Genomic DNA, 14,925 nt, shown 5'->3' with positions numbered 1-14,925 from the left:
TCCTGCTTTAGTAAAGAGAAGAGCTTGAAGACATGCTACAGAACTCCAAATCCCCATTTTTTTAAAAAAACCATTCCCTCTGCTGTAATTTAGGCTTCAACCTCAGGAATTGAAGAGACAAAACTAATAGGTCCTGGATTTGAGATCTCACCTCATTGTATTTAAGAGTGGGTGTCCTAAATTTGCAGTCTAACAGGAGCAGAAAGTTCTGCATGCAAATAAATAGAAGATGCAGTAAAACATGTACTTTGCTTAACTAGTCTAGCTGGTAATTCATCATATAGAAACTCAAGACAGAAAGAAATATTAAATGAGCAATAGCTGTTTACCTGATCCCCTGATTTGGACTCCATCATCGATGGCATTTCCATTGTGGAAGAATTTAACAGGTCCAGAGAGCTGGCCAGAAAAGGGAGCGTACACAGTTGCTCCATCAGCACAGATGACATCCACACCCGTGTGCTTTCCACCCCCGCCCCCGTGCCTTCCTTTACCACTGTGCCTGAAAATGGAAAGATGTGATTAGAGAAGTCTGCCAGGTTTAATGTGATGTATATAGATCAAGCAGTTAACACCGTACGATATCTGAAGCTTGTCTAACACCCGTGTGTCTTCCTTTACCATTGCATCTGAAAACAAAAACGTAATTAGAGAAGTCTCTTGTCAGGTGTAATGTTATATGGAGATAGATCAGTTAGCATGCTAGGAGATCTGGAAATGGATTCTTTATCCTGAGACAATGTTGACATAGTTGGCTGACTGAAGAATCTTTAAAAATTTTTTTGGTGTAGATGATGTAGGACCATGTAGAGTTGATGATCTATTAGAGTTCCAGTTTTGGAAATTAAAGGAAAAAAAAAAAAAGTATTTCTTCCAAACCTTTAAATAGAACTGTAGAGTCACAGAAATGTTGGTTGACAGGTACCTGTGGAGGACATCGTGTCCAACCTTCCACTTAAGTCAAGACAGTTCCCAACACCAGGTCAGGTCAGGCAGGGCTCAGTCTGAGTCATAAGCTGGTGATTTTATGCACAACATGAACAGCCTGTTCTGGTGCTGCATTCCCCACGTAGTGAAAATGTTTCTGCATATCCAACCTAAACTTTCAAAGCTCTGATTCTTAAATGGCTTAAACAGAGTTCAACTCTATTTCAGTGGAGGAGCAATAAAAACCCCACATGTTCCAATGATATCGTACCTTGGAGCTCCGTAGTATCCGCAGCCGTATCTATCGCAGCCTCTTATCTCGTTTGTAGGATTCCCGGAGCACAATGTTGCCCATCTGCTGTCTTTGTATTGTGGGAATGGTGGGACAACTTTGAAATACAGAAACACAGCACATCAAAGTTAACTCGGGTTCTGTTTTTATTTTAGTTAGACAGGAACATACTGGAATTACATCCCAAGTGTGTAGTTGGATGTTCCCTCCACAAAATGCATCATTCTTTTAGGAGATGTGAATAGAATGTGCACCTTGAACTGGATTGTAATGTTTCTAGAGTAGGGCTAGGTCATATAAGGAATATAGTGGCCAGTACCTGAAGGGGGCCTACAAGAAAGCTGGGGAGGGACTTTTCATAAGGGCAGTTAATGACAAAACAAGGGGAAATGGGTTTAAGCTGAAAGAGGGGAGGTTTAGATTAGATATTAGGAAGAAGTTCTTCACTGTGAGGGTGGTCAGACACTGGAACAGGGAAGTTGTGGATGCTCTTCACTGGAAGTGTTGAAGGCCAGGTTGGATGAAGCTTTGAGCAACCTGGTCTAGTGGAAGGTGTCCCTGCTGATGGCAGGGGGGTTGGAACTGGATGATCTTTAAGGTCCCTTCCAACCCAAACCATTCCATGGTTCTATGAAGATGCTTTAAAGAGAAAAATGCAGAGATCATGGTTCTTGGAGTGTTATATGAGGGATGGAAAAACACTCAGTTTTATTTCTTATTTTACACCCAGGCTAATGTGACTGAACTCAAGTCTTCTGCTACACGACTATCAAAATCTTTAAATTTATATTTGCAAAGAGTGATCCTAAAGTCTGCTGAGATGTGATACTGAAAAAATTGCTAGTGGTTGAAAGGGAACCAACAGAAGAGTTTTCTGACTCGGTTTATTGCTGATACTTGATGCTTCTGTGTCTTGAGGGGGGCAAAAAATACAACTTGATAAGCTGGTATATTCTCCATCCTGTAACGCTGTCTACAGTTCTGCTATGCTGTATTTATAATATAAATGTATAATAATTTATAAATTTATAATTTATAAAAATATAAATTATATTTTAATTTATAATGAGAATATAATCAATTATATTAATGTAATATTTATTTTGGATGCTGCTGTCAAGGAGAACCTAAGACAGAGGGGGCTATTGCTGTTTGATATTATTGTCCTTATTTGAAATTAATTAATAACAGAATTTTCATTCATTATAGTACTTATTCTGGGGGTTTTTGTTGTTGTTTTCTTTACCAGGCTTAAGTAGATGAGTAGGATCAGAGTGGTCACAGTTCTCAACGTGGATGTGAGAGGTAATGCCAGGAAACACTCTTTGCATTGGCAGCATTCTCCCGAGGACTTGTCCTCTTCGGATTTGGCCTTGGTATCGGATGGGATGAATACAGACGAGCTTCACACAGTAACCTGGGAGAGATGGGAGGAGATCGAGGTCAGGAAACATCACCTGCATCTCTCCTTGGGGTGAGCAAGAAACCTTCTGTGCTAGCCTCTTCCTGGAGACTGGAACAGCGAAGCAGAGATGTAGTCAAGGTACCAACAATCCAGAAACCAAAATTATTTGGATTGGTATGGAAAAGAGGGAAGGAAAGAGGGAGTTGGAAATAGGGACCGGAACATGTCCTCTCAGAAGAAATGAGGGCATATTTCTGATACTTTATTTTTACAGTTTCTTCTTTTTAATTTTTTTTTAATTATTATTTGGTGCTGTTGTTTTTCTGCTCCCTGTTTTTCAACTCCCTTCTCTCCAAGGAAAGCAGAGGAAAAGGACTACATCCTGCTGGTGCTGATTTCTGATATTTCTTAGCACCAGCCTAGTTGTGCTTCCATGTAGGAACTAGAGAGGGTGTAAGATTAATCAACGCTTTACTTGAATCGAAGAGATGCAGAAACCTTACTCAAGAAAAGAAAATGATTACTTGTGCATGCCTGACAATGTAATGAGCTGTTAATTACTTGCCTGATCCTCTGATTTGGACTCCATCATCAATGGCATTTCCATTATGAAAGAAGCGAATGGGTCCGGAGAGCTGGCCGCCAAAAGGAGCGTACACAGTTGCTCCATCAGCACAGATGACATCCACACCCGTGTGCTTTCCACCCCCGCCCCCGTGCCTTCCTTTACCACTGTGCCTGAAAATGGAAAGATGTGATTAGAGAAGTCTGCCAGGTTTAATGTGATGTATATAGATCAAGCAGTTAACACCGTACGATATCTGAAGCTTGTCTAACACAATTTTTGCATCAGCAATGAAATTGGAAAGAAATAGTGCCTTTGATCCACCTTTTATTATTGCAAAGTGTTTATATTGCTCTGACCTTCTTTAAAGGGGGATGAGATTTCACATTTTAAGTGGAAGTTTAATTTTCCTAATTTTTTTAAATTTTTCATTTTCATGGGATATGTCAAGCTGTTTTAGAAAAGTACCTCTCTTCTACCCCAAAATGCATCTGTGCTGGTGTAAAACAGATGTTTGGCATTTTCTCATTTAGAAATGCAGAAGTTGTATGATGAGGATGAACACTATGGAGAGAGGAGATGAGAGGAAAACACAGGGATGACAGGAGTTATTCTATGTATAAATGTGTTTTTCAGGGAAATATAACCTGTTCTGTTATGAGTTGCCTACTTAAAGACCATGATACTGGCAGACCTTTAGCTTGTGTAAATTCATCTACTTCGCTTCCTGTGGAATGTTAGTTAAATATCTGGTTATAAGCAACAAGAACAAATGGCACAAATCCTTGGAATACTTTCCTTTTCCTTTACTACTCTGGCTTCTAACTCATGTAGTGGTCTCACTTCTTCACCCATGCAGCAGTGAGTAGTGGTGGTAGGACTGCACTTCAGTGAGACTGCCAATTAACATCCCAAAAATGAGTAAGAGGTCCTGCAGACAACACTCTGCTCTCATTCTAAGTGTCAGCTCTGGTTAAACTCTCCTCTTTCTCCTGTGTGATCATTTTATTTAGGAAAGCAACAGCAAACCCCACTGCTCCCGACTCCCAATATCCTCCCGCGTTACCTGTCGGCACCGAAATGGCCACAGCCGTATCTATCGCAGCCCCGGATTCTGTTGGTGGGATTCCCGCTGCAGATCTGTGCCCAGTGTCTGTGTTGTTGTTGAGGTGGGTGTATGTTGGCAAAAACTTCACATGCAAAAGAGGAAAATGGGGAAAAATCAAACGTGTTCTTAGTACAATACAACAGAAAGTGTTAAGCTGCAAAACAGTGTGTTTGAAGTCGAAGACATGACTCTTCTGCCCCAGGAGAGAGGTTTCTTCCTTAAATATTGTGGAGGTGTTCATGCTCCAGCAGGGGGATTGGGCTGGATGATCTTTTGAGGTCCCTTCCAATCCCTGATATTCTGTGATTCTGTGAGAATGGCTCATGAGTGTTTCTAATTTTAGAATCTCAGAGATACGGTTTAGCAGTAGATAGGTACAGTTGGACTCAATCATCTCAAAGGTCTTTTCCAACCAAATGATTCTATGAAACTAGAGGTAAAAAAATAATTGTACAACTTGCTATATAGATTTGATCTCTTTTTCTAGAGGTCTTATTTTAGGATACTTAAAGCAAAGCTACCACTATTTTTAATATCAGTTGGTGAAATAAGTCAAAGTATTTTAACTTTCTTCATGCAAACTCTGAACACTTCAAAAGATGACTCTAAATGCACACACAATTCCATAGTCATAATTGTGCACATCACTGTAACTCTTCATAAAATTAAACTGAAAAACCTTAGCATTATTTATGTTGGAGCAAATTTCAAGAATTTCTTAGTGTCTACCTAAAACCAGTCAAGACCAACTACAATATATCAATTTCAACTCACCAGTGGACACCAAGCTGACCAGAGCGACCAGGCTGAGAGCCGGCATTTTGTGGCTGTTTCACCGGTGTTCTTTGATCGAATCAAAGACGTTGAGCAGTAGCTGCCTGGGGTATTTATGTGTTTTTGAAAGCCCAGGTCTGTTGTCTTGGCCAATCAGTCTTGAGCAAATTATTACTGCTCTGGGCAGACTGTGTTGCCATATTAGGCACTGAGGATGTCTACAAACTCTTAACAGTTGTTAGAGTTGGTTGGGAAAGACGGATAAAAGAACTGGTCTCTTAGGACACAGTAACAGATGGAAATGAACAATCCCACATTTCAGGAAGCTCTGGTTGAACTGTTTCTTAACACCTTTTCTTTCCACTCCTGAAGCAAGGGCATACTTAGGCCAAAAATGGTGGGAACCAAGAATATGGTCCAGAGGATTGAATTGGAGGGAAAAGATGGGCAAAACTCCATGGGGGACGTAACCAGTTTGTCCCTCACTGCTTGTTCAAGTGTACGTGCCCATGAGAGCTTCTTAACAGAGTGACAAAGAATGCATGAAGATATAATGTTTGGTGTAGCATGAATATTTACTTAGGCTAAGAAATGCAGATACTTTTGCATAGAAACATGAGGGTTTTCCTGTTCAGATGAAATTATCTCCTAGTCTGGATTTAAATCCATTAAATCTTTTTACTGAAACCCTAGTTTTTAACAACTAAATTATTATTAAAACATCTACAAGTTCTGATAGGAAGAATTTCAAACCCAAGTTGCATCATGTAACTGACATGGAGTTCACAGAATCCCAGAACTGCCTAGATTGAAAAAGACTTTTAAGATCATCAAGTCCAATCATAACCTAACACTGGTAAGTGTTAAAAAATTCTAGGTTTTAAAGTGGTTCATTTAGTACCTGCTTGATTTTGGTTACTGTACTATTAAGCAGGCTCATTAGTGTCTCTTTTAATTGTTCCTTCCATTTAGTTTCTCTGCACTACTTACAGAACAGCATTTGATTTTTTTTTTTATGGGCATGTCTTAGTTAATATGAAATTTAAATGAGTCATGGAGCTTCCATGTAAACTATCTAAAATAGTCCAAGTTAATGGAAACCTCTGGAAGTCCTGCAGGTTTTATTCAGAGGAGAAACAGCTGTCCTTCTGCCAGAGTTCTCCTTTGCAAAGTGTGTCTGTACATTTTGTTTTCTGAAAATCTCCAGGGAACAAGCAGCTGGAGACAAATTCTTCACTTGTGGTTCCAAGCTTTTTTTACAGCCAATATTTAACCTCCAAGCAATCTTTTAGCTTTCCCTGGGGTTATTACAATATGACTTTGCTGATTTTACCCCTGCTGCTTTCTCCCCCATCCTACCTGAAAGAGCTGCTGTTTTTCACACTCATAGCCACCAAACAAATAATTACAGAAATATTATATAGCCTAGTTTTGATGGGACTTTTAGTTGTAATTTTCTCAATATATTGGAGTGCAGGCTCACAAATGATACAAGGTGCTGGTAAGAGCACTCAGTGGATATTCAAGATTTGGGGATGCTGCTTACCCTTGAACTGCAAGACCAGGGTCTGTGGGTTTGAGTGACCCTTGCCAGAAACAGCCTTTGTTGCTACAAGCTGAGAGAGCTTCTGTAATGTTCTTTGCAGCTTTCCAGGCTTTCTCACCTTCATTTGGCAGAAGCTTTCAGTAACCCACCTCAGCTCTCCTTGGCAGAGACAATCAACATGGGAGGTGGCATGGGTGGCATCTTTCAGTGTTGATTTCATAATATAGAGGTAGCAAAGTACCTCTGAGCATGGCTGGCTTGATACTACCTTTTTTTCCCTACTGGAAACAAAACTATTTAAAAATAAAGACTATTTGGTTGATACCTGGCCATTCTCAGCTGTGGGGCTGTGGGGCTTCTGCAATAATGATCTTTACCAGGTTTTATTCCTGGTTTACTCCTGACTGCCAGTTTGCACTAGTAGAGTGTTAAACATCTCATTAGATCAATTTTCCTTGGGGAAGAGCTGCCTTGAAAAGTTTTTATAGACTTTTGTGAACTCACATGCTCATAATATTATCAAGGAAGGATTTGCAGCACCTCAATCCACTCTACAAAGTCTTGTGAAGGAAAGGCTGGGTGTAAAGCCAGCCAAGCTGGTAGGCACAAGGAGAGAAGTACAACTGTGTTATAAGTGCTCAGGCACTGCAGAAGCTTTTCTTCTAGTCCTGTTTTGTAGTCTGGTATTTTATAAAATGTCTCTAAGCTACTTGTTCTTTGCTATTTTTTCCATCTCATTTGTCTTACAGAGCTGACTCCAAATTGCTGGTAGCTGTGTACTTTTTTTATATTTTCTCCATCAAACATCTTAACAGCATTTTATCTTCCTCTTTTCTTTCTAAAACATGTCAACATGTCACTTGCTACATTAATATATCTACTGCACCCCTGGTAAAGTATTCTTAATAAAACATTTTTCAAGTGTATGATATTGCAGTTGAGATTTCTTAGTGTGTTCCCCACCGTTCCTGGGTGAGCTGAAAGGTGCAGACCTCTCACCTTGGGCATGAGGAAACTCTGAACCGAAGTTGGTGGGATTCCTGTGTTGGGCAATGGAGATGTTAATATAACAGTTGGTAGGTGCAGTTGTGAAAGACACGAAGGGGCCTCTTAGCACAGACTAACAGAAGGATATGGAACAAGCGGCTGGGGTTGCACAGCCCCTGGGAGCTGCGCTTGCACCATTTCCTTCCCTGCGGTGGGAGCGGACAAGGAGCTGGAGAGGAGCCAGTGGAGCAATGCTGTGAGGAGTACATTGAGAGCAGGTGGGCTGACTTGGGAAATGTTGATTTCTTTCCCTTGCATGAATGGTGTGAGTTCCCCATTTAACCCCTTTTATGTTGCTAATAACTTTTCTGGCTGTGTAAGTTCCTTCAGTGTCTTCTCATGCGGGTGTTTGGGCCAATATCAAGAGGCAAGGAATGAGTTAAGCCTGATGCTGTCCAGAATAATAGAATCATAGAATGGTTAGGATTGGAAGGGACCTTAAAGATCATCCAGTTCCAACCCCCCTACCATCAGCAGGGACACCTTCCACTAGACCAGGTTGCTCAAAGCCTCATCCAACCTGGCCTTCAACACTTCCAGGGAGGAGCAGCCACAAATTCCTTGGGCAACCTGTTCCAGTGTCTCACCACCCTCACAGCAAAGAATTTCTTCCTAATATCTCATCTAAACCTCCCCTCTTCCAGTTTAAAGCCATTTCCCCTTGTTCTATCATTAATTGCCCTCATAAAAAGTCTCTCCCCAGCTTTCTTGTAGCCCCTTCAGGTACTGGGAGGCCGCTATAAGATCTCCCCGGAGCCTTCTCTTCTCCAGGCTGAACAGACCCAACTCTCTCAGCCTGTCCTCACAGCAGAGATGCTCCAGCCCTCGGATCATCCTGGTGGCCTCCTCTGGACACATTCTAACAGGTCCATTAGAGAACCTTAAAAGCTGTTTCTCTTGAAAATAAATAATATTCTTTGTGCTAATCATTATAAAATGGGATATGTTTTTAAAATGAACTACAGAAGAATTTACTTGTGCAATTAGCAGCAGAGGATTTCATAGTGAAAATCAAACTGGCAGAGCATAAAGCAAATTGCACTTGCTGTTTATCCTCATCATTGACAAGGCTGAGACAAGAGGAATTTTCCTCAACAACTAACCAGTCTTTGTGTGCACAGCTTTTATTGTAGTATCGCTGGAAAATCAGCAGGCTGCGCTAACTGATCAGCCAAAAGGCGTGGTTGGGGATGTCATTTTAAGTAGATGTAGGAGATCAGAGTATTTAATCTTTTTTTTCTTTGCTGAGATGAAGCTGAAGTTGTGCTGAGGCACCGTTCTGATTGAAGACTCCACCTCGAATTTATTTTGCCTTTATTAACCTACTTGCTAAGCCTGAGTTAGGCAGGTTTTAATGAGGAGGATTGAAGAATGCAAAATCTTTTTGCTACCTATGTCCTATCTCATGGAGAGGACAAAACTCTGGCTTAATATTCCAAAAGTCCTTTAATGCTCGGGGAAATAGAAGGGTAGGGTGTCGATTTGGGTTGCAGCCTTAGGCAGTTAGTCTGGGACCTTGTGGTACAATCTTATAAAATGAAAGGGATAGCAAGGAAAAGGGTCCCTGCAGATCTGGTGCAGAAACAAAGCAACTCTGCATGGCCTGAGTTTGCCAACTCTTTCCTGAAAAGCCTAGTTGTCCCTGTTGCTTCCCCCAGCACCCTTTCCCCTCACCCTGAATATTTCTAGAACTGTATATTTATTTCCTTCCCAGGGTCAGCTACAAATTGTACTTTCCCTTCCTCTACAGCCAGTTATTTTTTTACTAGACTGAAAAGATAAAGCTGGATTTACTTATACTGTTTGCCCCAGCTGCTCTGTAACCTAAAATAGAAAGTAGTATTTACTTTTTCATCCCTGCTGCTGGGTGATAGCACCAGCTAAACCAAGAATTTGTAGGATTTGCCCTGTACCTCTCTCAGGCACCTGCAGCAGCATCCTACATCCCTGCACCAAAGCATTGCACCTCCCTGCACAGCTGGAAAAACTCAGATTAAATAATAGCTCCCTGAAAAAGTTTGTGAAAGCAGCCTGTAGGGACAGACCAGAAAAGTGCTGAGCTGCTGTCATTAAGGTAGAGGTAAAAAAGTTGCTTGTAGAGGAGCAAAGCCAATGCTGGAGGCTCAGAGCCCTGCTCAGTCAGCAAGGTCAGCTCAGTCTTTTGTTAGGCTTTGCGTGGAGACGTGGGGGCTTGATTGGCACCTTCCCTTTTTAAAAGTGAGAAGTTGGGAATTGGGTTAAAACCTGGGATTTTAACCAAGTAAAACTTAAATGTGAGCATTTATTTTCTGCAGGCAACTAGCTTAATGACAAAAATGTTAAAAAATTGGCCAAAACTGGAGAACACTGAGGACTTTTGCTGTAGTGTTTCTGATTTCAGTATAAGGAAAAGGTTTTTTGACAGCAAACTCAATTGTATTGAACTTCCTTCAATGTCTGGTTGCTATCTGCCTGTGCAGGTTTGGGCTGTGTATTTAAATGGACATACTGATTTTTCATTCATAGCAAAATTAAAGTGGCTCCTAGAGAAGGTGAATGGGACACAGCAGGTTAAGCACTTTTCACAGATGTAGCAAATATCTTTCTGTAGTTTCTTAGAAGAAACAAATCTGCTGTCAGGACATGACACAGCTCCCACTGAAGTAGCTTCCCTGCTTATCTGAGGCTGCAGTTGTGTTAGTGAATACATGAGCCTGCAGCACTTGTAGAGCACTTTGACCCTTGAGACTCCCAGTAGCATGTTGGTAGCCTTGGCCTGAAACGCCCTGTCCTGTTAACAAGAGCTTGTTGTCCTGGGAAAGTCTTCAGCTGATTTACTAATGGAAAGAAATGCCTCACTTGGATGAGAAAAAACCTGTGCGTGCCAAGGCACTGGAGCCTGGGGAAAAGGAATGAGTTACTTCATTAATGTTGTAAGATTTTGGTCATGGGCCCCAGGAAAGGTTTGAGTTTTCAGCTTTATACAGGTGTTTTCTCCCCAGCTGCATTAAAAAAGCAGAACCCAGCCCAAACTCTGTGACAGCACCAAAGAAATTCAAAGCGATTTGTAGTGAAGCAGCCCTTTAATAATGTGATTTTCCATATGCAAGAACAAATGAAATTTCTGGCTTATTCAAGAAATCTTTGTGTTTGGATGCAAAGAGAGCAGAGAAGTCCAAGATGAGTGAGCTGCAGCACAGCTCACTGCTGTGCTGCTGAGCATTGAACGTTGTAATGGTTTAACCCCAGCCAGCAACTGAATACCACACAGCCGCTCGCTCAGTCCCCTGGCAGCAGGATGGAGGGAAGAGAATTGGAAGGGTAAGAGTGAGAAAACTCATGGGTTGAGATAAAAACAGTTTAATAGTTGAAATAAAATAATAATAACTTTAATTAAGCTCTGTAAGCACTGCTCAGCAATAACTAATCCATCCCTGAATTATCAACACTGTTTCCAGCATAAATCCAAACCATCCTCATGCCAGCTACTATGAAGGAAATGAACTCTATCCCAGTCAAAACCAGTCCAAGGATCCACCACCTCCCAGGTGCTTGTCCTTCCCCACCACTTCACCTTCCATCTACGAGTGCAGTGATGTGCAGGTAACAGCTTGAAAGCATGAGTTATACATGTTATATATGTTTATCTTCTGATAACCACCAGCATTTCGTTCATGGATGCATTTTAGGTGGTACAACTGCTTGAGGCTCAGTGGCTTCCACTTTATTAAAGTGACTACCTATGCCCAGGCAAATAATGAATACAGAAGTGGAGGGCTGAAGGCTTTGCCCCTGGTGTACAGGTTGGGAGTAGGATCTGTTAAGTCACAGTTCTAGATATGGACATGGGATGTGATTCCTTGGTAGACCTGGGTGGAAGGATGCTGATTTTCTCTCCCTTCTTGATGGGGTCATGACATGTTTGATGTAGGACAACTTAACACAGAATCTTGTTAACAGGGGAGAGAGAAGAAGGGGAAACTGCTGCTCTTAAGAAATGTCTTAAAAGCCCATAATGTTCAGTAGCAAAATACAAATGAAATAAGAGATTCGGCAGCAGAAAAAGTTACAGAAAACACTGTGATGCTTCTATAGGATCAAGAAGAGAGAAGAGGTAAAAAAAATTAACATGGAGGAGGGTGGGGAAGGGGGTTAAGGTGGGTAAAACTGCACGAGCAAGTCAGAGGCTGTTCCTTTAATTATCCAAACAGCACAAAGGGACCTGCTTCAGCCTTTGAATTTTTTAGCAGAGGTGAAAAGCTGTAATCCTTTCAGTCAATTCTCCTGCTTTAATAGATTTCCAAGTTGCAGTTTTCACTTGGATTCACGTGCGAGCACACTGCAGTTTGGGTTGGGCTCATGATTTTTGGCTCAGTTTAAAGCTCTGTAAATGAACTGGAGTGTTTTGCAATCAGGCTTTGCAAGATGCACGTCTTTCATCTCTGGTACCTGACCCTGAAAGCTGGACTCTGTTGTTGGTGGCATTGCTGTTTCCGTAGGGCTTGTTGGTTGATCTTCCCCACGAAGGGTGTGTACACCACCAAGCTCTCCTCACACACCATGTCCGGTCCCCTGTGCTTCCTCCCTCCTCTGAAGAAGAGCAAGGTGGGTTAGCCCACAGCAGAGCACCTTGCCAACTGGAAACCCTCCTCTTGCCCATTTTTTTAAAGTTTATTTTTATTTTAAGAAAGTTTCAAGCTCAACCATCTCCTGCCATTCCAGCCCAGGACCTGGGGCTGTTGTATCCACTGCAGTCCTTGGAGTTGCAGCTTCTGATGTTGTTTGCAGGTTGACTTGAGCAGGTCTTTGCTCATTGTGCTGCAGTAGCTAGAAAAGGAGAAAAGAGGAGAAATGAAACCCACAAGCTAGAAAGTGGATTTCCCAGTCTGTGTTGTTTAATCAATAGCAAAGCCCCCTTTGGACTTCGCTGTAACCATGGATCAGGCTTTCAGGAACTGGAAAGTTGTTCATCTTTTAATGCAAGTTAATTTTAGAAATGCAATGAAACAGGGGGTTTGGGGTTTTTTGGCGTTTTTTTATGTTTTGTCTGATTATGTTTGAGGGTTCTTAAAGCAGCAACCTCAAAGCAAAAATGCAGAAGAAATAGATCTAGAGGGGGACATCATGGAGTGACCCACTCCTCTCCCATTGCAGATATGCTGCATTCACCTGGCAGACGTGGGGCTGGAGCTATGGGATGTCTCTGCCTGGAAGGTGACCTGAGCCACCTGGGATCTTGGGATACTGGACTGTAACTAAAAAATAAGGCTGAGGGAGACCCACCCAGTCCATTCCTGTTCCCTAAAGTGGGATCCAGTCAAAAATCCAAGCTCTCATCTGCCTTTTACTAATTCCATTTCCTACCTGCCAGTGTTTCTATAATAGTATTTCAAAGTAGCAACCAGTAGAGTAACATCCTCTTGTTTTTTCTTCCAGACTCCCACTATCCTCACCCACAGCCAAACCCACCCTGATCCTATGGCCCTGGAGATGTCTGAGAGAGGGAAGACATTTATAGGGGAGAAGGACAGAAAGGCAACCCCTGATTTGGTACCTTCTCCAAGCCTCTCACAGTCCTGTTCTCCCCAAAAATGATGAGGTTTTCCCATGGGATGCTCTAGCAAGAAACGAGTTAGAGGTTTATTCGCGTGTGTGAAGAGCTCAGCCCACACAAATGGGGGAAACGATGTGTTGGCACTGAAGATCTGGTGCTAAAAGGGTGCAGGAAATCTCTAATGTCTTCCTGGAGTGAAGGAACCCTTTGTTCTAGGTAGTCTTCATTTATTTTAATGAATTGTGTATTCTTTGTGACATCAAAGGTGATGACATTCAACACAGAAACATCTCTGGGAACACTCTATGCTCAGCAGGATGATCTTTGAGTAAAAGGCTTTTAAGAAAACAAGCGTGCTGTTAGTAAGTGATATGCCTCCACTGAGTCTTTCTTATTCAATCAACATTATTTCTTCCACAAATTTTTGCCACAACTCTTCCCCATACCTAAAAAGGGACTTTTACAGGGAGGTCTCCATGCAATGACAGGGGGGTTATTTTCAAAATCAAAAAATGGCTGAGAACAAGTCAGTTCTGAAATCCTTAGAGCCACACTTCACTGAAAAAAAGAAAAAAAGAAAAAAGAAAAAAAGAAAAAAGAAAAAAAGAAGAGAAAGGAAAAGAGAGCAGGTTACAAGGAGCAATGTTTATCAAAATTCTGCTAACTCACCGCTGGAGGTGGCAACCGTGAGGACGACTGCTGTGACTCTGTGCAATTTCATCTGCCTTCAGAGCTCTGCTTTCAAAGTGAAAGGTCTAAAATACTTTGCTTTCTATTTATACAGCCCAACAGAGGCTGTATCCAAATTTTTCCAACCAATCAGAAAATTTATGTGGCCTCAGTTCTTCTGCTTGTAGATTCAGGCCAAGAGCAAGAGCTGAGAGCAGCCCTCGAGGTGTACCACCAGCCTGGCTAATCAGTGGTGTAGAAGCTCCAACCTATTTAGTTTTGTTTGCTTTTATTTATAATGAAACAAAATAATTTAATGAAAACCCATATAATGAAAGTTTTGTTTGCTTTTGTTTATCATGAACCCATCATTATTAAACCCAAATTTGAAGCACAATTTGTAACTATTTCTCTTCATTGCTGCTTGTTACACAATCCTGAAGTTTATCGAGAGAATTTGGGTGGAGAAAGGGAAAAGAGTTTAAATGAACTTAAAAAAAATATCTGGGCAGATGGGTACCTTGCCCTCCCACCGTGGCTATTGCTTCATGCACAGAAGTTCAGCCAGGTGGACACAGCTCTGTGCCATGCCTCACATCCCAACTCATGCTGGAAAAATCTGATGAGGTGACCTGTGAGATGAGACCCTTGCACCCTATTTTTATTAACCAGCTCCATTAATGAGTCCCAGCTATTGCCATGTTGCTGATGAGGAACCTACAGTGTTAAGAGTGGGAGAGACACATGTTTACAATCTTCACTGTGCTTGAATGGAAAATATTATAAACCCTATAATATTGTGGCTGAGGAAAATTACAGGAAAATGAAGAAGAAGAGAACACTGGAGCATGAACGAGGCCACCTCGAGAGTTGTTTCTGGGAAGGGAGGGAATGTGATGCCCTGGTTTACAGGCAGGAGCTGGAAGTTGGTTGTCTTCTTGACTCTTCAGTTGTCTGGTCTGTGCCACTGGGAATCACTGACCATTTTGTTTCCCTGTGTGATAAAAATATATACTACTGATATATATATTAAAATATATATAATATATAAAATATGTA

General features: G+C 41.6%; 2 protein-coding genes across 2 annotated transcripts in view; both read right to left on the bottom strand.

Annotated features, from left to right (window-relative positions):
* LOC104529080 (myeloid protein 1) overlaps positions 1 to 5,117 on the bottom strand; it is a 5,520-nt gene extending 403 nt beyond the window's left edge. The window contains exons 1-6 of the mRNA XM_010173270.1: positions 5,072 to 5,117; positions 4,256 to 4,379; positions 3,190 to 3,362; positions 2,466 to 2,636; positions 1,199 to 1,316; positions 330 to 502 (exon numbers count right to left, since the gene is read on the bottom strand). Of these exons, the coding sequence (XP_010171572.1) occupies positions 330 to 502; positions 1,199 to 1,316; positions 2,466 to 2,636; positions 3,190 to 3,362; positions 4,256 to 4,379; positions 5,072 to 5,117 (805 nt within the window). The remainder of the gene's footprint in view (positions 1 to 329; positions 503 to 1,198; positions 1,317 to 2,465; positions 2,637 to 3,189; positions 3,363 to 4,255; positions 4,380 to 5,071) is intronic.
* A 6,266-nt stretch (positions 5,118 to 11,383) lies between these two features.
* On the bottom strand, positions 11,384 to 12,233 carry LOC114818815 (leukocyte cell-derived chemotaxin-2-like; the record flags this gene model as incomplete). Its single annotated transcript, XM_029086295.1, is given in 5 exon segments — positions 11,384 to 11,514; positions 11,517 to 11,558; positions 11,561 to 11,592; positions 12,098 to 12,148; positions 12,150 to 12,233. Coding segments are annotated over 5 exon segments (340 nt in total), but the record flags the coding sequence as incomplete, so codon positions are not given.
* Between the last annotated feature and the right edge of the window lie 2,692 nt (positions 12,234 to 14,925).

The sequence above is a fragment of the Antrostomus carolinensis genome, unplaced genomic scaffold (assembly GCF_000700745.2).
Source record: "Antrostomus carolinensis isolate BGI_N321 unplaced genomic scaffold, ASM70074v2 scaffold35808, whole genome shotgun sequence".
NCBI lineage: Eukaryota > Metazoa > Chordata > Aves > Caprimulgiformes > Caprimulgidae > Antrostomus > Antrostomus carolinensis.
The sequence above is the reverse complement of the archived record's forward strand: the minus strand, read 5'-3'. Positions and strand labels throughout refer to the sequence as shown.